The following is a 26,838-nucleotide window of genomic DNA, read 5'->3' on the forward strand; positions in this document are numbered from 1 at the left end:
AAGTTAGGAAACATTGTATTACTTCCGGGTCACATTGTAGGTCGTTTGTAAATGCATGTGATCAATATATTTCCTTTTTTATTTGTTGCCTGTTTATGTCATAGTATAGTGTAGTGTATCGACTATGTAATCTCGCAGACGTGAAGACAGCCGCCTCGATATTGTAAGCAGGGGCATGTAGTTGCTTCAAGGCCACGCTTGGCATGTACAGGTTACGTGTTGCCCGAAGTGTGTGATATTCACATCATCACAGTGTACGTTGAAAAGCGAAAGTAATTAATGCTCTGACAACGCTAGTCAATATACATTGTTCTGTATACCGACGCCGCTGACATGCCGGCATAATCGAATGGATATGGCTGGACCATTGAACATGGATATGTTATAATAAGATAGGTGATTGAACACTGGATTCCTGTTGTTTAGAACTTAGAATTAGTTTTTTTTGTGTGTGTTGATGACAATGAAACACGATGTTTAGTGTGACAGAGACCATTGTTCGTGATGATGTCGAGTTACGTTATTAACGACACACCTACTGAAGAGTAGACAACAATATATATTGTATTGCCGTGACGAATTCGAACTGGTCGATGTGACTGCCTTTCATGTCTTTGTTACTGTAACGCTATTAGTTACCATGAAGTCAATTTGCTCAGGCTTGTCTCCAAGAAAATGTTTCATTTATCTGTGTATCACCACTGCACTGGTCGTCACCCTGACTTACACCTTTTCGGAGCTCATGTCACCAAGTAACCGCACAAGACAGACAACAAAACAGCACTCGTATAGTGCTAGTATCAGTGCACTCGAGAGAGCGAGAGCTAGACAGTCGAACTTGACTGTAGCGTCGATTATCAAGGGAGTAGACTTCAGCCTTGAAGAAGGAAAAAACGCGTCGCTTAGAGAAGAAGCATTTCCTGGTGAGTTTGACATTCCTAAGGAAACACTCAGGTTCTATCAGTTGAAGATTGGTAAGCTAGCACCTCGCGATCGGCTACGAGAGAAAATGTTGAAAGAGGTACCAGACGAAGCACATCGCGTCGTAATGAAAATTATCGTTTCATCAATAGGACGAAGCAAGTATTTGATATTACCTAGTGAAGTGCAGGAGGCTGTTTACAAATATTGTCTAAAAAAGGCTGGATTTGAAAAACGATTACCGACCGTTATAAATATCGGAGCCAAGAAAGCGGGAACTACAGCGCTTGGTTTATTTACCAGGTCGCATCCTCAGGTAGCTTCAGCGAACGGAAATGAAGTTCACTATTTTGATTGGAACTACGAGCGTGGAATAGAGTTTTATCGGTCTCGAATGCGGTATTCTGGTCCAGGACAAGAAATCTTCGAGAAAACTCCGCGATACTTTATCACCAAAGATGCACCGAGGAGGATTAGAGATGACATTTCGCCAAATGTAAAACTGATTCTTAGTGTAAGAGACCCAGTTGAAAGAGCTCTGTCGGACTATCATCACGAAGAAGAGCTTTATACGAGAATGCAACGAGAGAGCAGACGGAAAGGCTCACCTCCACGACAAACACGAGGACCTGACATTGCACCAACATTCGAGGCAACTGTACTAAGGGAGAACGGCGAAATAAATACGGGGACAGAAATTATACACGTTGGATTATACGTAGAACATCTTAAACGATGGCTTCAGTATTTTCCAATGCGACAGATTCTAGTCCTTGACGGAGATAAACTTACGAAGGAACCACTTCAGGCAATGAAGACTGTCGAGAAATTCCTAGGAATAAGCTCGTACTTTACTGAAAACCACTTTCAATTTAACAGACTTCATCATGTTTACTGCCTAGCACTGCCGAGTCCAATGTGTAAGTTCAGTTCCCCACATACAATACCCAAGCCAGTAATTAGCAACGACCTCAGGACAAAAATGTACGATTTCTACCGCCCCTATAATATAAAGCTGATGGATTTACTGAACCAAACCTTTTCGTGGGGCAAGTTATAGGAAATGATTACATTCCTTTTACTTGTAAGACAGCTGAAATCGAGGTTTTGGCTATCTAAGATAGAAACAAACTAAAACTATTGTTGCGACATGACGTGTACTCGCAATAGGGTAGCGTTTCTGAAGACTTCCATGCTCTAGCAGTGTACATATTTGGGACTTTAATGTTTTCACTATCTTGATCACAGGGTGATTCGTATAACACAGCATAGATGTATTAGAGGCATTCCTATCACTCTATAGTCTATCACATCGAACAACATTAATTAGTTCTATTTTGTGTCTATCTTAGTAAATAAAGCCTCAACCTGGATTGCAGCTGGGGGTAATGAAACAGGGGACCGCACATTTAGAAAATTAGCTACTATACGTATACCATTATGGAAGGTGACAGTTGTTACGATTGATGAATTTGTCCTTTCTCTTCTGAAGTGGATTTGTTCGAGTGTAGAAGTTTACTGCCTATGAGAGTTTCAATATTTAATGCAGTGTTGTGAATTGTGCATTGACGTATGACTAGTGGTTCGTACTATAAGTTGTGAGCTTGCCGTGAGTTGCTGGTGCAGATCTTACTTAAAGTGCCGATGTCAAATTATTACCTTCCACTGTTGTAGTGTAGAGCCAAAGCTTGAATCACTAACAGGTCACCAGTGTAATAGCTAGTAATAGGCGAACTCGAAATTTGAATATTCTGCCAGCTAGACGCTGCCTTTGATTACATGTAATATATCATTGCATTTCTATACTAGAAATTGAATCTGTGTTATAAAAAAAAATGCGAAATAAAACATAACAAAACATATGGAAACTGAATGTCTTTCGTAAGAGTAAACCCTGAAATTTATTCCTACACACATTGGCAAATTAATCATACCAAACTATTAAAGATATACAAATTAAAGCTTGAGGCGAAAAAAATAATAATTTTGTGTTTCCGATACATGGCCTCAGTTATATAGGGTAGGTAGGTCGCGAATTTATTTTATGTTTCAACCTTTTTAATTGTTTTTATTTTTGAAAAACATTGTTTCCACCCAAAAACAAACAAAATTTCGGATAGAATAGTGATAGTTTGATGAAATATCTAAAGACATCGCTGGGGAAAGAAAACAGACATGCATGAAGGTCAAGAAGACAAAGAATTTATCTTTTTGTTTTGACTGTTTAAAAAATGTTTAGCCTTGGAGGCTTAAAATAAGGTAGGTTGGGTTATCAGAAACACATTTTTTTTATTTGGCCTTACTTTCTTAAATTATTGCGCAATTACCGAAGATAATTAATTGTGCAAATTATAAGCTATATCAACTAGCTTCATATGATGGCATGTACGCACTTTGTTATCATCAACGTTTGTACCAATCTATGTAAAATTTAAAGCTTACATTCTAAAGATACTGCCTTATTATCAGAATTAGTGATTTATGCAAATGAGTTATTACAATTAAAACTGCATCAACAAACTGTATCACCATGTTATTATCATGAATGCATGCAACAAATTATGTGAAATTTGAAGCTTGCATTCTTAGATATAGCCTAAGTACCGAAAATCCTTAGTTAGGCCAGAAAAAAATTTAAAAAGCTGTTCAACCTACCCAAATTTTTGGCATTTCATTTTTTTCTAATGATGGGCAATATATCCTCATGCAGGCTTCGCATGTCAGTTAAATGCACCCACTTTGTTTCAAAATTAAGGGGGATTTCTTTATATTTTCTGAATAATACATGTGACCAAATGCATTTGAGTCAATTCAAAATTATATAATATCTTATGCAGTGGTTTACTTGGCTCTGATGATGCATACAAGAGTGAATTAAATTAGTTGAGATTAAGTAAGCTGTTGCATATCCAACTACACTAAAAGGAATGAGCAAAAAATTACGAGGGTTGAGCAGTCATTGGGCCATCAACAATCAGAAAGTCTTGAAATGTTTTACTCTTTATTTGTGATTTTTTGGAACCAAATTAAACTTCAGAAGAAGTCATTTACCAAGTGCACATCCTCAAAATATCTTTCAGCTTTGCCACAACAAAATACACTTCATAGCCAGATAATATGTACTGCATAGTATAATTCTTGTATTTTAATACCAAATGCAAACATTGTAAGACTTTAAATTATGTCTATGGTTTGATATTTCATGCCTCTAAATGGACTCCTAAAGTGTTTAATTTTCAAAAACGTTTCATCTTTGGAGGTGTCTCACTAGCAGTCAATTAGGTGATAATTATCTTTCTCCCAAAACAAGGTGGAAGGTGGCTGACTAAGTACCTCCCTGTAAAGGTTAAAGCTCATTATGATACATCTCCTTATGCATGTGAAATCCACATCCTGTGTAAAGTACTCTCGTTTGTACTGTTATTGTAGTTGATTATCACTCTTATTTTAATACATCGCTGTACCATATAATTGTATATCTCCACTGACTGTAGTGAAGGTGACAGAAGGGGTGGCTGAAATAATTCTGGCGTTTCAATTGGCGGAGGAGAGGGTCAGAGGAGCTACAAAATTTGTCTAACCGTAATTTAATTTCCTAACTGTAGAACTGATGGAAATCAAATCTATTGCCATACAGACAAGAGATAAAATCAAAATGACTGAATAAGTATTATATATACTCAACTTGAAATATATTGCCATCATTATATATGGCTTGTTTTAACATCCTTGTCCAACCATTGTAAAAAAAAATTGACCTACCTACTCGATGTGATGGGTTAGGTTGCCCGTTGAACAGACTTTTTTATTAGTTCTGGCCCTATGCAAATGACCATTCATATTCATTGTATGTTTACCAGTTCTTTCCATTATCATAAGCAGGTGTGTAGCAACTTTCATTAGAGATATCGTGTTCACAGATAGACAGAGGTAGACAGACAGACAGACAGACAGACAGACAGACAGACAGACAGACAGACAGACAGACAGACAGACAGACATATTTATATATGCAACGAAATGTACGTTTCCTGTTCCAAAACCTTTCTGACGATCTATAGTTTTACAAATATATATATGTAAGTTTAACCCTTTCAAAACAAAATTCCTCAATCTATTTATTTATTCAGTTAGTTAGTTAGTTAGTTAGTCAGTCAGTCAGTCAGTCAGTCAGTCAGTCAGTCAGTCAGTTAGTTAGTTAGTTAGTTAGTTATAAAGGTTTAATGCGTTGTTCGGTAGAGTCAAACTGAACGACACTCTTCTTACTAACGGCGTGGTAAATTTAATCAAAACCCTGAATGAATTCCAACCCCGACGACAGTGATAAGAGGCAAGTGGTTTAACCACTCGGCTACTGACAACCAAACGACAATCATTGTTGGCATATACGTTTCGCACTATCATCGATGGCATATACGTTTCGCACATTGCTAAATGTCCACATGATCAAAATTGGTTGTCCATAAAGTCTGTGGATGGTGCTAGCGTGCAGGCTTTGTTTATTATGGATACATATGCCAGTGCAATACAATATATGAATAGAGAATAAAACCATACGTGATTTTATTTTTTTTTTAAAACAGGGTCATAAGATACATTAAAATGCATACAATAAAATACAGTTCAGAAATCAAGAGAAAATCACAAAAACAAATTAAAAACAAAGGCAGCACTGATACAAAATGTGGCACGTCATGTGTTGCAATATTGAATGAAACACATATTCATGCATAAAATCACATTTGTATTCGAAAATTCATGTTTCAAGTCATTGGTTAATTAACACATGTATGTATTCGTAAAATCGTTGTTTTTTATGTTTGTATTTCGTAAATTTTCATTTTACTATTCGTCATGTCTATTCATATGCTTACATTTATTTGCGTCCGTCAAAAATATATTGGTATATTCGTTAAACTTATTTACATTGGTATTCGTGAAACTACGTGTACAGATATAGAACTAGACAAGAAAGAAATATTTCTTCCTCGTCTGGGAATCTTACGTCCACGTGCTACGAACCCCGGTTCTGTTGTACATGAGAGCGTCATTTGCATGGGTGTACGCATGCGTATTTCCATTCAAGTGAAATGTATATATATGTCATATTTATAATGTTTATAAATCTTCAATTTATGTGCGTAAACTTTAATTTATGTTGGTACAATTTAAATTTGTGTTTGTAAAACTTTATTTTTTGTGCGTAAACATCAATTCGTAGTCATGAGTCACGTCGAATATACATGTACAACTTCCAATTCCTTGGCGTAAATCTCTGAATAGGTAAATTAAAGTGTAGGTAATATAGCCATACAGTTGTATAATAATGTATTGACTCAAGTAAAATTGGGGTATTGAAGAGAATTTGCAAGTACTCTATATGGCTTTCGATAATGTGTATTGTTTGCAACAATTTTATGCCATTAAATGGCCTCCTACATGTCCTTATTTTTTTTAAAGTGCTTACTATGGGAGGGGGACACCCCTCCCACACCCTCCTAGCTATCATGAGGATGCTGTTTTTGCCCAGAATCAAGATTGAAAGATAAAACCCTGCTGACTAAGTATCTCCAAGTACAGCCCTATGTGAGACCTTTTTCACAAAGCCCACATATATTTGTAAAGAAATCTCTCATTGGTATGTATGGATACTGAAGTTGATTTCCACTGTTAGTTTAATGTAGTGTACCTGTACATCCCTCTGAAGTGGAGCGGGGGGGGGGGGGTTACTGTATAATTAGACATTAAAATATGTGTAGCCGGGAGGGGCTTCGAGGTTCATTTCGGGGGAGGGGGAATGACATTTTTTGACACCCCCCCCCCGCCGTAAATTCTGACTCCAGCCTAAACTACGGAAGCCTGTATCGTAATCCAGTCCTGTGGGGGGAGGTGGGGTTGCGTCCGCTTGTATTTTTATGTTGAACTTCGTCAAAATATATTGGTATTCGCTAAACATGCTTACATTGGTATTGTTGAACCTTATGTCAACATGCTATGATCCTATGAAATTTATTTAAATTTATTTTTATATTACGTGTGACGTATGTTGATACTTTATTGGCAAATATATAAATATTGCAATTTTGATTATGTGTCTAAAGACTATGGGAGAATGTTATGTTGTTGTTTTCATCGTATTTCCAACAAAATGTCCTGTCTCAGGTAAATGTACTAATGTAATGAGTAAAATATAGTGACAGATACAATGTATACCTGTCCGAGAAATCTCCACATGTTCTCATAGTGAAACGTGCGAGAACTGGTGACATTTGATGTAATATCAGCACTTTAATCTGGATGTACACAGTTATTTTAAGGGTACTGGGAGTGACCCTGGTTATTTATTGTGAATCAAACATGGGTGTGGTGATCAAAGTTTATGAAGGCTGATATCGATTTAAACAGTCCGCTACGTTTGTCAACGGAAACATGTGACGCTAGTCTGATTGTACCATTCGGAAGGAAGGGCTTCAATATGTGGATATTTTTAGCGTTTCTGTTTCGATTTTCACTCTGGTAGAAGGAGGAAGACATTTTCTTTGGCCGTCGATTTAAACGAGTGGTGATTCAAGGTATGTAAACGTTAAACTCCTGTGACTGCATGATGATGATGATGATGAATGATGGCCTATACAGAGGTCGTATGTATATTGTGATGTCACATGCGCATGCCGGTCAGACTCAATAGCTTAGATGGTACCAGTATTCTATTCTCTATTGCATACATGCACAATCAAATAGTAGTTATAATGACGGCATATATGGTGTGTGTCCTCATTAGCAGTTAAAACATGTCCTACATATACAATTTGCAAGAAAATGGTGAGCAGACAGGGCTCTGTATTTCATCAAAGGGGCTCACACATGCACGCGGACTTGTCTTTGCTGACTTTAACGTGTTCATTCCACACACACAGGTCACAATGCAAGTTACACACGTTGCATGTATGTATGTAGGTATGTGTATGTATGTATGTATGTATGTATGTATGTATGTATGTATGTATGTATGTATGTATGTGTACATGTGCAGCGTTTCTATTAATTAGTATACCAATATTGAACCAATCCGTCGTTTATACGGTTGACTGGATATAATGGGTAACCCTACTCAAACTTGTCCTATACAGTCTAATTAATAATAGCAATTATTTGATAACATGTTTTTTCTTTAAGTGATTGCTCCAAATATATCTAAGTGGTCGATCGAGTGATTAATTAATTTATCTTATTCATGAATTTTAAACACCTTCGTACTGTTTTTACAGATTATTTCTGACTCATTCCTTTTTAGCTTCATTTTAATATATATGTATATATATATATATATATATATATATATATATATATATATATATATATATATATATATATATATATATATATATATATATATATATATATATATATATATATATATATATATATATATATATTACTTCCCCAGGCTTAGCTTTCAAGTGATCAACTCTTATAAAGTCCCTTCAATAACCCGTACACATTGTTTGCAGTGATGATGTCAACATTATAAGGTATATATTTATAGCATGATGTGGTTGAACCGTCGTACGTGACGTATACCTGAATATCAATGACACACGCACGTACAACCAACCACGTACACGGGGAATTCTTTTCCTTGTCACTGCATTATAACCCGTCATATTTATATTGACACAACCACCATGTGCATACCATAAAGGGGCCAATATCTCACACAGTCTGACAGTTTTTCTACGTTCAAATGAGAATAATTTATGCCCAAAGCAAGAGTTAACAGTAAAGCTGCGATATCACCTTTAAACTTAGACTACCATTGAATGCATCATACCGTACTGTGTGTGTGTCAGTGTGTTTACCTCAGAATCTGCTCATCTGATGACGTCATCACTGATACAATTGATTCGCCAACCATCGTATGTTCAGTCTAGTTGCAAATTTGTCCTTAAATGGCCTTTAGGTGTTTCCTTGGGGGGGGGGGGGGTTCAGGGCTCGATATCATAACTGTTTGTGCAGTTATCGCATAATCTAAATTAACATGCATGTTATTATGGAACTCCGACGTTTGTCAAAGTTCAAAGTAAACGTTGGCGACAAGGTGACCCTTAGTACCATGAACTGAGCAAGAACCGACTGTACAGTCTACAGTATGGTACGTCAATCTCTGAATACCGATTAGACCTATTAGTGGTTCCGATTACGCCCAATTTTAGAATTGGTGGGGTAGGTAAAAAAATTTTCCAAGTGTGAGTGTCTCGTTCAGGGAGTTATGCTTTCCGTTGTTTTCCATGTGGTCTCTGTACGTGTTATTGGTTTCTTCACATCAGATGTACAGTCATTACAGATTGGAAGAATAGTTTTATATTAGCTTCTTAAGTTGAGTCAGTTTCCACATCCACTATTTCTCGCGAGATTTCACAATTTTCGCAATTTTATTTTAATTTTTCTCGTATATGTCAAAAAAAAGTTTAGGGTCGGCAGTGAAAAACTAGGTAACCGAACCTAAACAATTTGTAGGCCTTATATTTCAGTTGTGTGCTTCAATTAATGACTTTTATAGATATTCTGTCTACCCCATTGAACAAAGAATGGTGAAGTGTCCATTTTGCGCATGCATTCATCCAGTAATTACATGGAGTTGGCACGAGTAAATCAGGCCCAGGCTATTGCGTAAAACATGCCCCTCTCCCTATTCCGTTGTGCAAAAAAGTTACCCACCTTTCTCTAATAAAACGTGTAATTCACTACATGGTTGCCAACAGCGATTTTATTGACATAGTCTGATATTACGGTACATGTACCAAACCCTAACACTAACCATAACCTTAACCCAAGCCCTAACCGATGTGGCAGCAGTGGGATGCCAAATTCCCCCGAAAAGGCAATATTATGAGTCAAAGTAAAATAGTATGTGACCCTCCCCTTATCCCATTTTGTAAACTATGGCCCTCCCCCCGAGGACCCATTTGTAATTACTAAAGGCTCCCTAATTTGACAAATGAATGCCAATGCTTGTAACAAGTCTTGTTTGTAAACATGTAACTCATTTCTTAGCAACAGGTGACCCACATGAAGCCTCATGGTCTAGAGAAAGTTTAAGTACACACATTCTGTTGTATTAGGCAAATCAACGTATTTCATCATGGCAGCACTGATCACAACGTTGCAAGCATCTATTTGTACCAGGCAGTCAGTATACGTCAAATGTCATGCAGTGACCTGTGTACGTGCTTCAACTTGCATGTTCTGAGGTTAATGTTGAATCGGCGTATGTGCATGTGTGTGTGTGTGTGTGTGTGTGTGTGTGTGTGTGTGTGTGTGTGTGTACAGTATGTGTGTATGCATGTATGCATGTATGCATGCATGCATGCATGCATGTATGTATGTATACATGTATGTATGTATGTATGTATGTATGTATAATGTATGTATATGCGTGACTTTCTTTCTTTCTTTCTTTCTGTGTCTGTCAATCTTTGTGCTTTAGTGCAACTAAATAAGTACAATCTTTGCTAGGCAATATATTACATGTATATACCCAACTCATATTACATTTGATATTTCCATTTCACAAGGATCAGAGTCTATAATATAAGTACGGAGCGTCAAAATATGGAAACATTAACCATACCCTAAATATTCTACACCGTGAGTTGAAGTCGGCATACATATAGTGTAATTTACTGGAACATATATATAATCTATGGAATCGATTGATGTAGATGTTTGTTCTGGACAGAATGATTCTCAAATATAATTAGCCTGATTTAGCACAGCGATAATATTGATGCCGTGAGATAACTTCCCGTTTATTTATTAACGTAATGTTTACAACTTTACCCAGGTTGATCTCAATACTCGGAGACACACTATTTCGATCTACTTAATATGTTATAATTATTACATAGCATTATCAACTATTCGAGACGGGACAATTACCTAATCCAGTTATTATTGTTACATTGATTTGCATTCATTACTTTGAGATCTAAATTAATAAAATAAGACTAAAAAATGAGAAGTTCATTTCGAGATATATTTTTTGTCAAGTGGGTTAGTATGTATACAAGATGCATAGATATGATAAGCCTAGATAGTACGTGATATACGCAAACCTACAGGCTTTGCTTTGCTTGAAATTTGCTGGCTCGCTTCACATTAATATGTATGCCACAATTTGCCATATACTGTGTTTACTCACTCTTAAATTTCATAGACATGATTTTAAGATGAAAACAATGCGAATTTTCAAATTACTTTTTACTTTGCCGAGCAAAATGAAAGATTTCTTATCAATATGTGTAATTATACAAGACATTGGTGAAGAGGTGATCAGTACACGTTGTCATGGAGACCACTAAGGTGGCTGAATCAGTAGTTAATCAACTATACCAAATATAAATACAAGTAGCGATTGCGAGGCTAAGTTCCATAGCTACAGAGAAACGTCCTAATTATCTTATATAGTGCTACTGAAGTACTCCAACAGATGGCGAGGTGAAATAACCACATCAATTTTACATGAATATGCCAACATGGAGTAGAATGGCAAGAGGCAGATGAGAATGGAAATTGCTGGAGAAAGGCTTCACCCAACATTGGATGAACATACTAGCAGCAACTAACTAACTAACTAACTAACTAACTAACTAACTAACTAACTAACTAACTAACTAACTAATAACTAATAACTAACTAACTAACTGACTAACTAATAACTTACTTACTAACTGACTGACTAACTAACTAACTAACTAACTAACTAACTAACTAACTAACTAACTAACTAACTAACTAACTAACTAACTAACTAACTAACTAACTAACTAACTAACTAACTAACTAACTCACTCACTCACTAACTAGCTAAATAGCTAACTAACTAACTAACTATCTAACTAACCAACTAGTTAGCTAGCTAACTAACTAACTAACTAACTAACTAGCTAACTACAATAACTAACTAACTAACCAATTTACTTGACTTACTTACTTACTTACTTACTTACTTACTTACTTACTTACTTACTTACCTACTTACTTACTTACTTACTTACTTACTTACTTACCAACCAACCAAGTAAGTAAGTAAGTACTCCAGTAGAGCTTTTTCTATGTCTGTGCTGGCTCAGACCACTAAAGTGCAGGCAAGTTCAAGTTCATAACCTCTAGAGTACGGTTTTCGCTTCAGCATTTTATATTGATGTTTAGTTACTGGTTGGTTGGTTGGTTGGTTGGTTGGTTGGTGATCATTGACTGACTGATTGACTAACTAATGGACCGATTGATTGATTGACTGAATGATGAACTAATTTATTTATTGATTGATTGGCAAATCACACCATCATAACAATCATGTTTTAACACTCAAAGTGTACATCATACCGGATCGTCTTCTCTTTCATGCTATTCATAAGCTTATATACACCCTCCTCATTAATACTTAACTGTCTTTTTCCCTGAGCTTGACAGTTTTTTTTACCCAAATTTCATAACTTCTGATCTGATCATCTTCTCTTCAACACTGTTAACCTAGGCAAGGGACAAAGCTGGAATGACCTCGCCAAGGAAGAATGACTAAACAGTCTGACATAGTAATCTCGCAAATTTCATGTTTTTGACGGGGTCATATTCACATGATTGAAAATGTACATAAATATGATTGTATTTTTCTTTCCTTTTCAGACCTCAACCATTGACACCTGTATAATGACATGGGGATATGAGAAAGACTATGAACCAGTAAATGCGTTGAAAAATGACACCTTGAAAGACCTCCTTCGTGACAATGAATGCATTGCTGAGTTCTACAACAAAACTGGCAATCGGACATTCCGAATCTACAACGAGACATATCTGTACGAATTCTACGACGTGTTTCTCACAAGGTTTTTGCCTGCGATTATAATTTGCCCGATTGGAATTTTCTTAAATGGCATGTTTATATTCGTTGTATTCCGTATACCGACGATGAGGACGTTGACCAATTTCTATCTATCGAATCTAGCTGTCGTAGATCTAGTTTTCCTGACGGTGTATTTCATTAATCAAACATTGGAAGCCGTCGCTGTGGACGTCGTCGGGGACAAGAGCTACCTCGGACCGATTGGTTGTCCAATTGTGAATATTAGTCTTGATCTGTGTCTCTTCACTTCACAGTTTGTTATGGCTTTGTTTACGATTGAACGGTATCTCGCCATCTGTCACCCACTCAGGGCGCAGCGTATAAGCTCCAAGTTTCGGACGTTTTCTTTGATCACGTTGACGTGGTTTCTCGGTGCTATGTTCAGTGTTCCGCTACTACAATTTTATGTCACGTGGTACACTGTTTGTATAGTCTGGGTGGGGATGGACAACAAAACATATACATTGCCAGAAACGACTTCGACTTGTTGGAAGGGTGTTCGTAGTCCAAGCGAAGCATTTGTATACAGTTGGCTACCAATTGCCGTCTTCTTGATCCTCTTTGTTGTCATTGTGGTGTTGAACATTCGTTTAGCTGTCGAGCTCAGGAAGGACTCGAGAAACAGTTCCCCGACATCCACCATAATGAGAAATCGTTACAGAGCGCGAAGACAGATAGTTATAATGCTTGCCGTCACAGTCTGTATATATTTTGTATGTCTCTTTCCGTATCATCTCGACCTGTTTTTCTATTTCTATAACAATGACCCAAACAATGAGAATACGATAGATCTGGGTAACCGTTACATCTGGGACGAACTCGTACGATGGTTGCCGATGGTGAACTCAACAATCAACCCTGTCATTTACGGACTTATAGCAAGCCAATATAGACGCGCTTTCTTGAGAGCATTGTGCTGCTGTCGAAAAAACAATATTAATGCCGTCAGTATGTCAGTGTCTGTGGTTGGTGGTGGTGGCCAAAGAAGGTACATAAACTATGAACAGCCGTTCGAGGAAGATACGGAGATGTATGCATTATCGTCGTCTGTCAGAGACGGCGAGCCTAGATCTCCATTCGAAACGTTGAGTCGTGTTTCTGCATTAGGTAGTATGAGTAATATTTGTAGTAACCATGATGACTCGGACATTAGCGATGGTGATCACAGTGATTTAGACCTCAGGGAGATAGCAAGAACCACTAGTGTAATTCAGGATCCACGTTTTCAACGAAACTGTCTAGAACAGGAGTATTTCTGATTTATTGCAAATGTGTTTTGACAGCCGCGGCTTGTCAAATAAAAACTATGGTACATGTCAACGTTTGGATTACGTCAGTATTATTTTAGAATATCTTGACCTTTCAGTGCGAATGTATAGGAATAAGAAAAAAAATTGGGTCCCTGCGATTGTTAGTGTAAATAGCTTTTCATGCACCAGCATCGTTATTTTAACATTTCCTTTCGTGCCAAATACACAGTTGAGAGGGTGTGCCTGGGCGTTATCTCGAACATTTACCAAAAAAGAGAGCTTACTAAAAACGAAAGTACTGGGCCGCTGCTTGCGCGATGGTGCTAACGAGAATAAGTGCGGGGGATTACTATTGCGTACTGAGTTCAGTAATATAGTCCTTGATAATATTCAAACGTAAGGTGTCCTCAAAGTATTTCTAAGAAGAAGACTGTTACGTAACTACACAAAATGTTGTGGATAAAGTAAGGGGAGGTGACAGACCTTCACACTTACTGTAACACCATCTAATCTCTTTTATATTCTCAGTATTTACGTATAGATTACAGTTTAAAACTCCGGAATATTCCTAAGGTAACATTTTTTCAAGATATTGAATCTATAATTACAACAAGGGGTATTTCAATGCAATCACTGTAAATCTTAACTTTTAAATGAAGTCTTCTCTACACGTTGTGTACCTAGACTGTAAGATACGTCGTGACGTTTCGCCCTCACCGGCCTCCTCTCACACAGGGGTTGGCCGATGGTTGAGGGCGCCCCGTCACGGCGTACCTTACAGACTAGTTGTGCACTTTGCTTTTTTCCAATTCTCATCAGCGACTCACTGTAAAGATATGTCGTATCGCTCCGCCCTCACCGGCCTGCTCTAAAGTATACATGTGAAAGGTGTTGACCGATGCGTGAGGGCGCCCCTTCATGGCGTACCTTCCAGACTTGATCATCTAACACCATTAGCATGATCATGGCATTTCCTTCGAATATGGCCGAAATTAAGACCAACTTTGGACCAGAGCCACTTCAAACCACTTGGGATGTACTTTCCACACCAAACACTCAATAAACATTCGATAATCATTGGATTTAAGACTATTAAAATACTGCACAGTAGTTAATGAACGCATTAAGATATTAATGACAATTTTCGTAGACTTAAATCTAAGCATAAATACACATTTTTGTAAATGTCTATTCATACGATATAATTGGGATTTAATAGCAGATAGCGATACAGAGCTGTACTTGTAACTAAGGTGAATTGGTATTTATTTTGTATATGTTCTTGCCATCTACGACTACCGGTAGACCATGTGGTGAGGTTGCCTATTGGCGTTAGTGTAACCAAAGGGACGACACAATGAGTTCAGTGCTGAAGTTACTTATTGCCATTAGTGTCATTATGAGAAAGATACTGGCGGTAGGTCTTGAACCTGCGAAGATATAAAATAAGTTGCTTTTTTTTTAGACATATATGTTTGAGAGAAAACGTCTACTATAATGGCTTCGAGTTGCGTCTTATTTATCTTTTAATCTTTAATATAACTAATTTAAAAGTAGGTTTTGTACATGTAATTGTTCAGTACCCAGTGACTTGTTATTTCTTTCAGAAAGGGTGGTTGTCGCGGTGGTTGCTTGGAGTGGTTTCTAATGCCGCTCACCTCTGTGATTTGTTCAAAGACTATGCAAGAAAGATGGTGCTCAGTTTTACTCTTACTACCGAACAGTGCAGGTTTTCCCCTGGTACACAGGTTTCCCCCCGCTTTAACACCAGGGCGTTGCTAGGTGTCGACATGTACTACCATATGCATATACAGAGGCAAATTTCTCCCTCCTCGCATTCAACAAGTTATATGTACTAAACGTGCAGTGAGAAGTTACCAACTGGCACTATTTCTTCCTTCTCCACACGTTTGTTTATTAATTAAATTTACGACAATGTTCATGTAACAGATGGTAATACAGGACATGATAATGCTAGCAATGTGATCGCCAGTGGCGTTATTGAACCATATATGCGTTTAAAAAATATTTGGGTAAGATATTGACTGTACCTGTGTTTAAGTTGAGACATTCCTCGGGATTTCCACGCCTGTAATGTACAATAACAAGAGTTCTTTGATATATTATTAGATAACAGACTAAACACTGAGTGATGTAGTGATATGAATTATTGGTCATGACGACAAAATAACAACTACATGTAAAGTCCAACATTGAACTAAGGTACTTCAGATGACACACAAAATGGAAGCTTATAAGGGATAGGTGTGATTTGTAGAGCGAGAATATGTTTTTGTAACATATATTATTATTATTATTATTATTATTATGATGATGATTATTATTATTATTATTTTATTTATACTCGGTTTAAAAAGTAGCACAAACATCCGAGATGTAAAATATAAATAAAAAACTACAATAAAACCGTCAGGAAGATAAAATATACATCACATTAATAACTTATATACCAAACAAAACAAACCAACAACAAAGACTCAAAAGACACATTCAACATTAAAACCTTATATATATATATATATATATATATATATATATATATATATATATATATATATATATATATATATATATATATATATATATATATATATATATATATATATATATATATATATATATTACATAACTAATTATATAGTATTGAGAATTATACCGCAACGCCCCCTTCCCAACGCATGCACACACTCACACACTCACCGGGCGCACTCACTCACGCACGCACGCACGCACGCACACACACACACACACACACACACACACGCATATATAATTTATATATATATATAATTGCTAATCAAAGAAAGACGCTAACAACATACCTTGAGGGATCTACAATCCGTAAGACTTTGCCGCCTACTATATTTAGCCAAGCTTTGCTTGTTGATAAAATATACAATTCTCCTGGAAAAAGAACAAGAAATTAAATGAAACGTATCAGAGCGGATAAGTGTGCCAAACAAACACATGACATAGTGGGTTTGCTTCAAAGAATTAATATGCTGAACGGATACGTTAGTAGAATACACCCAACTTTTTTCACTGTTCTTATGTCAATATAACATCATGCTCTTCTTTCTTGATATGCAAACGTTATATATAACACATCATACGTATCATATCATATTATGCAAATTTATGATAATAGTATAGGTCTACCTGATTCATCCTCTCCAAACGATAGTAGATATTTTGGATAGGTTCCAACCAGACCGTTGTTGCAAATACTTTCATCACCCATACATATGTCCTTCGATTGCCATTCACCACTTGTTTTGTTTTCTGTCAACATGAACAGGTTGCTACCAGTGGGAGGGGAGGGGAGTGAAGAAACGGAAAGAAGGATAAAACAGTTAGTCCAAGAGGACTACAAAGGACTCTCGTGTAGTCTTGAATCATACATACATACATACATACATACATACATACATACATACATACATACATACATACATACATACATACATACATACATACATTACTTAAGTAATTTTGCCATGCATAGAAATCAATTAACCTACCCCTTGAAGTAATCACCAAATATGTATCTTCCGTAGAGATTGGGGGATTGACAACCACGGTAGACATATCCACCAATTACTGCTTTGCCGAATGTGTGATTGTATACATGTATTGGTTCTACATCTTCTCCTATTAAGAACAATTCTCATCGTCATGTCAACTGAACAGAAAAAGATATTATATTAAGGACACTTCTCACTAGACTACCAACGACGATTGGTTTTACATTTTCATTGACGTGGTAATATGAATCAGAATAACCGCTTTGAAAAAAGAAAGTTGGTCTAATACCAATACCAACGCTACTAACTGAAGACTGAGGGGTACATGTTATACTACTCACCTAAGGAGCCGTCCGTACACATATCAATGTACTGACATGCGTACCCTTCTTTAGCTCTCCATCCATAATTTCCACCTTTCAAAACGATGTCAATCTCTTCATAACGTCTATGTCCTACATCACCACAGAATATCCGCCCTCTACCTTCGCCAGTCTTTTTGTCTCCCCTGTCGACGGAGCTTCGCCATAAACTACGGAATCCATAGGCGAAGATTTCCGGGAAAGCATCTGGTATGTCAACAAAAGGGTTATCTTGTGGTATACCATAGGGCTTTCCGCCAGTTTCACTGTCTATGTCGATTCGTAGAACAGATCCCTGGAAACTTGTTCTAAACGTTTCACATGTAATGGAAATAATAAATCTAATATAATTATCAGTTTGTGATTACATTTTCCATATAATCTTTGTCTGCATGCACCATGTCTCTGGAGAAGGTTAGCAGTATGCATGTGATGTTACCAAGTTCTAATCATCATCATCATCATCATCATCATCATCATCATCATCATCATCATCATCATCATCATCACCACCACCACCACCACCACCACCACCATCATCATCATCATCATCATCATCATCATCATCATCATCATCATCATCATATCATCATCATCATCATCATCATCATCATCATCATCACCACCTTATTTCCTATAGTAAACGATTTACTTCTTGATTCTCTTGCTTGATATCACATTCCCCTACAGATGAAATTAGCACTTACAAATTTTGACCGTTTCCTCTTGAACCCCAGGGATCTCCCAGTGGTGAAATCAGAGAACCTGGACTCCCACCATCGCCAAGAAATATGTACATGAATCCATCAACTGGGCCGAACAGCAATTGTCCATCGTTATGCGTAGTGCCCGGTTCTTCGATAACCAACAAAATGCGTTCAAAAGAAGCGTCTACTAAGTTTTCATCATCTTCCGATATTCTCATTTCACTAACTGTAAGGGTCATATCAGCTCCCTTTCCAGTGACAGGATCTTCGGTGCCATTGACATAACTGACAAATATTCGACCGTTGTCTTTGAAGTTTGGATGGAAAGCAAGACCCATTAGTCCACGTTCGTCACCCTGCGCTCGCCCTCCTGAAGTCAATAACCTATTTGCCATATCCAGGAAAGGTTCGTCAGTTTTGGTCCCATTTTTAAAGTATACATGAACGATACCTTGTAGTTCGCCGACAAAAAGTCTATGTGATCCGTCACCAGCATGGACGGCGAGTACAGGCATTACGAGGTTGCTGGCAAACTCTTCAACACAGAGACAGCCGTCTTTGTTATCGATAGCAGTTGTGAGTTCTTCGGCGAGAACATCGTCATCCAAAATGTCGGGATAGCAGTAATCCTCATCAGAGGCCCGTATGTATTCACAGAACGCAGGTCCGGTCTCACTCGCTGAGATGACTGATTCATCGTCGGTCATGTACTGTATGACATGACTGCACTTCTCATAAAACTCCAAGCAGTAATCACGGCAGAGTCCGGGAAATATTTTCTTTGCTAGATTTGTTTCAGTATCATACAAATGTGAAGCAAACGGTGAGCACTCCTGACATAAAATTCTCTGCATGTAATTCTGGCATTTACTGGACACCTGTCCCATGGCTTTGATTTCTTTTAACATGTTATCGTATTTTTCTTTAATTTCATTTTCATGGAGTATGGTGCAACATCCAAAAGCTGAATATTCGGGACAAAACGTTAGTCCCTGGTTTTCAGCAAATGGTGGAAGGTAGTCCAGACATTGGGGATGACACGAGACAATGGTAACAATAGAGATCGATACAATAAAGAGAAGCGAATTGTAATTCATGGCCACGGTGGGTATTATTCACGTTTGGTAATGACACGAGACAACGATAACAATATAAGAATCACGATTACGAGGAGCGAATTGTAATTAATATTCACCTTCCTTCCATGAGTATATATGTATCAGGTCTGTTCAAGAAATCAAAAATCTCGAGGTTCTGAAAAGTTATGCAATGGGTGTGAAATCTGTTCCGTTACTTATTGATCAGCGTGAATTTTAATAGCTGTGTAAAGTCGTATTCAGTAGACCGTAGTTTAACGGTGCAACGTGTAATTGCGGCGTTGACCTTTACGATGTTCTCACGATATATCTGGCGCCCTCTCGTTTCAAAACTAGTCCATCACAAAGCTGTTTACGGGTATCAAAGTTGAAGAACTCGCCAAGAAACCTTCCTTTAACGTTTACAGAATTTAGACTACATGCGTTCTCCTACACACGTTCTCCTCCAAACCGGGTTCCCTTAAAGGTCATAAACCCCCCTTAATCTCAGCCCACCAAACAAGTGGTCTGAGCCTTAAATACTGTACTGCTAGTTCGTTCGAATCGTCAGCCTTTCTTCCTTTTCACCGCCACCGTCTGTCACATATGCAGTACACCACCAGTTCAACGGTTGTCACACGATTATGAATTACTTGATCACAAACCCACCTTCAACTGCACTGTAAAAGCCGTTGTGTTGTTTGCCCAATGATGGTCGCATACAACCTTGCATAGGAATCGATCGTCTATCATCCACAGAGGGCGCAAATTTGCATGACAACCAAGGACTACAAAGTCTCAGTTGGTTATTATAGTGACCTTGAGATGAGCATGTATTTTGGAGAAGATTACTAGTATCTAATTTATAAACCTAGTTCAACGTACTGTCGACAACTCAAAGCAGTGACTAAACGAATTCATATATCTTAACCAAGCAACCTAGAAGTTAAAATGCATTCTTGTACGTAACACATATGACTAATAACAGTCTGGTAGCAGTCAAAATTAGTCTTTGACAACTAGCTGAAGACAGTAAAATTGTCAAATTTTCTAGTAGCAAAAATATATATAGTTTTACACTATAAACTTTAGATAAGATACCTATAGTATTATAAGACTCTGTTATATTCTCCACAATGTATATGTCTTCCTGTAACATAGTCTTGTAAGTATTGTTATTATGCTCTATATTTGCAGCGATGAGAAGACTATCATGCTCAAAGTAAATGAAGAACACTAGATACTGTTTTGTATTACGTTGTACTTGGAACGAGGTGACGGTATAATCAACCAATTATAATAACATATATGTTTCTGTAATTTGAAGAAACCCATTCTCGCAAGCCAGAGCACACATTTCTGCTGAAGCAACGAAAAACTTTGCGGCCCGGTACGTTTTGGACGGTGCCGTAAAGAGGCCTGTGGTTTACGACCTCTTGACTGGTACGTTTTGGACGGTGCCGTAAAGAGGCCTGTGGTTTACGACCTCTTGACTGGTACGTTTTGGACGGTGCCGTAAAGAGGCCTGGTTTACGACGTTGAAGAAACTACACCGAAATCCCCATGACTGTGGATCCGTTCTATAGTGAGATTATAAACGACATTTTCAACCTATAAATAAATACTTTTAGCTACGATTCACCTTACCTCCTCTCCCCTTGTAGAACATAATTGAAGTCACAGTTCATGATAAAAAAAACACAATTTATTGACGCTAAGTATTTACAATCGACAAATACATTATCAAACCAAAGACCCTACACGAAGCATAGACCATACACGTACATGTAGGGTCTATGTTTGTGGTGTGGGAAGGCGGCGATCACTCGGAACAAAAACAAACGACACAAAACGATGGAAGTAGAGGTAAATAAAGCATTTAGCCACTTTCACCACATCAGATTTTAATCAGATTGGATCAATCCATCGTTCACTATAACCGGTTCAATACTCTCGCTCACAGCTACTTCCTACTGTCACAGTACTAATCCTAAGTATCTTAGCCAAGAGACTTGAATATCTGACTCGATACACTGATTCGTCGTCCACAGTATACAATTTCAAGCCAGGCAGCCAAGTCTCTGGCCCATTTGTATCTAAGCATATAGTCGGATTATTAGATTGTAAATACTGTTTAAAAAAACAATGATGACATGGTTGTCGATAAGCCACGGTATAAAATTGAAACTTCACGACCGCCTGATGACTGTATTCCCCTTCACTGTTTCTAATATCTCAATTGGGATTATCGAAACGTAGTAGGATCTGCGATTCTGTGAAGACCTCAAAAGTGTGATTGTGAGATTACTACATTTTTCCGGGAGGTGGCCCACCGTAGTTACTATATGGAGGCGGTTGGCCATACGGCGACGCTTGGGACGGTTCTCCATACCCGGGTCCACCGGGTGCATACCCCGGTCCATTTGGTGCATATCCCGGTCCACTGGGAGAATAATTTGAATAGCTGCAATATAAAAGAGGAAAACACACATTAGTCAAACTATCTTGGTTTTAAATGTATCATTTTAAAACCAGAACTAGTACCCTTATCGAATATTCTGTGTTCGACTGTAATCTGAGATGGTTGTGTCAATCATTCAGTTATAGCTGACGAAAAGAAGAACGCGTTAAACGTGAATGTTTTGTACAATGGTACTTGACGGTATACCATAGATACATGTCCCTTTTCTTTCCTCATTTATTACAGATTTATTACGTTATGGTGAGTTTCTTTCATTTATAGCAAACCCCAAAAATTATTTTAAAGGCCTTTGCATTGACAAGTGATCCTCATTGCTTTAATAACCAATACCTAACGTTGGCCACCCTTTATTAGGCAAGGAGACATGTGAATCAATTTGAGATCCTTAGGTTGAAAGGTAAAGCTTTTGAAAAAATTGAGTTGGCTTCTCACCACCACCTCGAGGAAAGAAAGTACACATCAGGATGGATAAAATATATAGTTTAGTAGTACAAGTTATTGGAAGTCTCTCGCCACTCAGTCCCTCCAACCCCCGGCCCCTACAGCTGGACATTTTAAAGTAAAACATTCAAATTCTTCAAAATAGTCGATGTTATAAAATCTTTATTACCCAGCTTGTGCTTGCTGTCCATCTGGGCCCAGTCCAGGAGGAAAATCTCCTTCACCGACACCTGCTGCGGCAGGTGGTCCGGGATATTGGCCATACGCCGGTGGTGGCGCACTACCGTATCCGCCTGAATATGGCGCACCGGACGGCGCACCTCCGTATTGGGTTGCCATGGTTCCAGTGGTTGTAATCACAGTAGGTCCTTGCGATTGTTGTTGTTGTTGTTGTTGTTGTTGTGTTATACCCAGAGCTTGTGCATGAGTCTGGTTCGGGGTCATCGACCTTTTAATCAACAGGCCCCCTATGACAATAGCGGCAATTCCACAAAAACCCAGTAAGCAACCATAATAGAAAAATGACGACAATGATGCGACCAAAAAAATCCCAGCTACTAGCATGATGAGGCCAACCACCATTACAATGCCGCCTTTGATGCGATATGCCTTGGTTTCCTCATCCATTTTGTGTCCTCTTCCAACCCTGCAATTTGAAAAAAAAAAAGCTCGATAAATGTGAACTATTATTTTTTAATGAAAAATTCAATCTTGCAAGTAGATAGCTAGCATACAGCATTGTGAATTTGCCTACTGTTTAGGGATTACCGCATCTTTTGATGCAGTATGACGCAGCCTCATTTGCATAGTTTAAATGCCAATATTTACATATATTGATAAAATCACTAAGCAGTCATTTCATAAAATATGGCTACATATGTATCCCCTCCATTTTAAAAAAATAAATAAATAAATATGAATTTCATGGACACATTAGGCTTGTAACATGAATTGTAATTTCGGATACGATCTGCTCTCGATCGATCTGAGGCAGATTAAGGATAAAAGTAGTATAAATATAAAATTCACTTTCATTTAAAAATAAGAAATACGTGTGTACAAAGGGGATACTAAAATGTCCGCATGCTACATACCACACACGCATAAGCGATGTCAGTCATAACAATTGAAGCGACTTGAAAGTGGTCCACGCCCAAAACTTAACTGCTTCGGGTATTGTCAATATTGTAAAGGTGTACGTGAACAGTTATATCAGGCTCTCTACTTTTTAAATTGCATTTAGTCTTTAACTTATGGTTACACTTATTCATAATATCTTTCCCAGGTTCAGCTATTTTTTCATTTTTGTTTATGGACCAAAAACATTTTACGTAAAGTACATTTTTTTGTCATCTAGACAACATCACATTAGCAAACTATTGACCGATCAAGTGTATTGCTATTGATCTAAAAGTGTGTCATAATATATAAATTACTATTTTTTTGGTATCCATATTCAAATTCTTTTCTTCTAAATCATTGAAGATGAAACAAGAACAGTTACAGGAATTTTTAGATTATTTTGTGATAACTATATTGTACAACATAATAAAACGGGTGGCTTTGGATGAAATGATGTTGAAGAGAAACACTTTCCTGGTAGGAAGTCAGGGATCAATTTCCGAATATCGTCTAGAAATGGTAGAATGTATGTATTTGTATGAAATATGATATGGAAGTAAGCTACATGTTTTTATTATTGAATGAATATTTGGTGTTTGTCGAATGATTAGACTGTTTGTGCTTGTTAGGGCGCTCTTATAGTTAGGCCGAGAAAATCAAATATGGTGTTACACAGGACCTTGTACCTTATATACCTTCTGAAGTAGGATCAGTAGTTGGAGGGGGGGGGGGATAATATGAAATCTGTGTTGGGGGAGATCCATGTCATTTTCCATATCTAATTCTCAAACTGCATACAGAATTTAATATCAGCAACGACAAACCATCATAGCTGTTTTAAACTTAATTTTATAAATATTTCTGATTTTCCAACTCAACTTTCATGTCCATAACAAATCAGTCAGCTACTACTGTTTTAGTCGCATATCACGTGAGTGTAATTATAATATTTCATGAGATTGTTTAGTTGTTATTACTAGGTATTCTTGTCAGTGATTGGAGGTAGGCCGAATCGGATGAACTCTCCATTAAATTAAATAGATGATGATGCTATGTCCACGGAATTACATTCATTTGTGACACTGAATGTTACATATAAGTCAATTAGTCGTTTCATGTTTGGGGGGAATTTAAAGAGAGCGAGCTGCTGACGTGCAGTCAACACAAATTACATGACAGCTGTCTTTCTTTCTCTCTTGCTCTTTGTATTTCGACATTCTTTAGTTCGGGATACATAATAGGTTGCTATATTTATTTTGTATTCAACACCCCAAGACGAAGCAAACATATTCACACACGTTCATTAGTCATCGTGAAACGCACGGATATTTTTTACTTGTGTATGTATCCGAGTTAGATTTCGTAACATGTTGTTGTCACTGATTCGGATAGCCGCGGGCTCTTAGCGAATGAGAAATGTCGAGGATAACCCACAAGCGGTACTGTCATCGGCATACCGCAAACGTACCACCTCTGTTAATGTTTACCCAGTACATGACCCAAGATGTCCTGAATCGAACCGGACGCTGTCGGCCTTTTTGACATTTACAACTCGTCACATGATCCATACACACTGGATACTTTCAACCCAAAACTTGAAATGTTACTACTTCAATACCAGTCAAACTCAGGATGTTAATTAAATTAATATGGTGTTAAAACATTGGACATATATGATATAATGTAGTAATATAAGTTAGTGATACACCACCAAAACCGTGTTCTTCTGAGGTTATGTATACGTAGTGAACGGTTCCAGTATTAAACTGAAAAAAACAAAGTTCTCAAATAAATTATACAAAAATTTAACTCACCTGTATCTAATTAAAACAGGAGCCCAATCACCTTGTGATATTATATGGACTATAATTTTACACTAACAGAAGTTCGAGGCAGGCCCAGTGGGGCACTTGCCCACTACTTCGAGTCCGACGTAAGTTATTTCTCGTTGTGTGTTAACAACTTATGGCGTAGACGTGAAAAAAAGAGAAAGGGTCGCCAGGTCACATGACGCTCGGTTGATCATGAAAAGAGGCGAATAGAACCACCATTGTAAATTGACAGAGACGCCGTGTCGCTTAGTTACCTAGAAACTGAGCCCACGAAATAACTTGCTCAGCGCATGCGTTCAATATGGTTTCTCTGGCAAAGCAAATGACCGACCGAACTGTAACACGAAGAGGAGTATGTTTGTTAGTAGTTTCCCCAAGACGTAAATTGGGAACAAGGAGACAAAATTGAAGATTAAAAAAACAACAAAAGACCTTCAATATTGTAAATTACGTATTATTATAAGAGGTAATAAAATTAGGCAAATAGTATATTTTCTTTTCTTTGTTTTTCAACTCCAATATTTTAAAATCCCAGTTATAAGCTTAACAATAGATAAATCTGTCAAACCAGTCAAATTATTGCCGTAATCAGTCGAAAAAATTTGAGAGTCCTGTACTCGTGGTTTGATATACTGTACAGTAGACAATGTTGTGTTTTCTTGCTAAAAGTTTATTCGTAAAAGCGTATTCCTTTCTGTGTGTCCTATATCTAGGACAAAGAGTCACACAGTCACATTTAAAAGTATACGTAGCATGGTTTTATCATTCTTTGTATACTGGATATTACATCTTCCCTGAAAATCACCAATCAGATTGAAAATTGATGTTTCGGTCAGTTAGTCCAATGGTTGTTTGATTCGACATTTCATTACCTTTTTACCATGATCATTTTCAGAACTGTGTTGCTATAAACGTGTTTCTTTCAGACCACAATTATTTTCTTTAGGTTTTGATAATATTTGGTATAATCCAAGACCAATATAGTTTTGACCTAATCAATTTACATAGGTCAGGGGTCAGGAGTCTAACCAATTTTCCTGGCAAAAACTAAGAGACAAAACGCTTAGGGTAACCCTATTTGGCATGTTCTCAGCCCCCTGCTTGAATAACTTAAGTTATGAAAAATGCTCTGTTCGTGAACAAGAGTTGTCGCCGCTGCAGACTGTAGATGCCATCGACAATGCAGACACTTGCT

At 37.5% G+C, this 26,838-nt stretch overlaps 2 protein-coding genes across 2 annotated transcripts; both read right to left on the reverse strand.

Moving 5' to 3' along the window:
• Positions 1-15,408: 15,408 nt before the first annotated feature.
• LOC144435437 (HHIP-like protein 2) lies at positions 15,409-19,787 on the reverse strand. Its single transcript, XM_078124032.1, has 7 exons — positions 18,691-19,787; positions 17,963-18,291; positions 17,619-17,748; positions 17,257-17,399; positions 16,920-17,001; positions 16,128-16,165; positions 15,409-15,506 (listed from the first exon to the last, which is right to left on the reverse strand). The coding sequence occupies exons 1-7, from the start codon at positions 19,785-19,787 to the stop codon at positions 15,409-15,411; spliced, it is 1,917 nt and encodes a 638-aa protein (XP_077980158.1).
• Positions 19,788-21,449: 1,662 nt separating this feature from the next.
• LOC144435613 (uncharacterized) lies at positions 21,450-25,856 on the reverse strand. Its single transcript, XM_078124206.1, has 3 exons — positions 25,626-25,856; positions 22,859-23,335; positions 21,450-22,230 (listed from the first exon to the last, which is right to left on the reverse strand). The coding sequence occupies exons 2-3, from the start codon at positions 23,314-23,316 to the stop codon at positions 22,074-22,076; spliced, it is 615 nt and encodes a 204-aa protein (XP_077980332.1). The 5' UTR covers positions 23,317-23,335; positions 25,626-25,856; the 3' UTR covers positions 21,450-22,073.
• Positions 25,857-26,838: the final 982 nt, after the last annotated feature.

Source organism: Glandiceps talaboti, chromosome 5, assembly GCF_964340395.1.
Source record: "Glandiceps talaboti chromosome 5, keGlaTala1.1, whole genome shotgun sequence".
NCBI lineage: Eukaryota > Metazoa > Hemichordata > Enteropneusta > Spengelidae > Glandiceps > Glandiceps talaboti.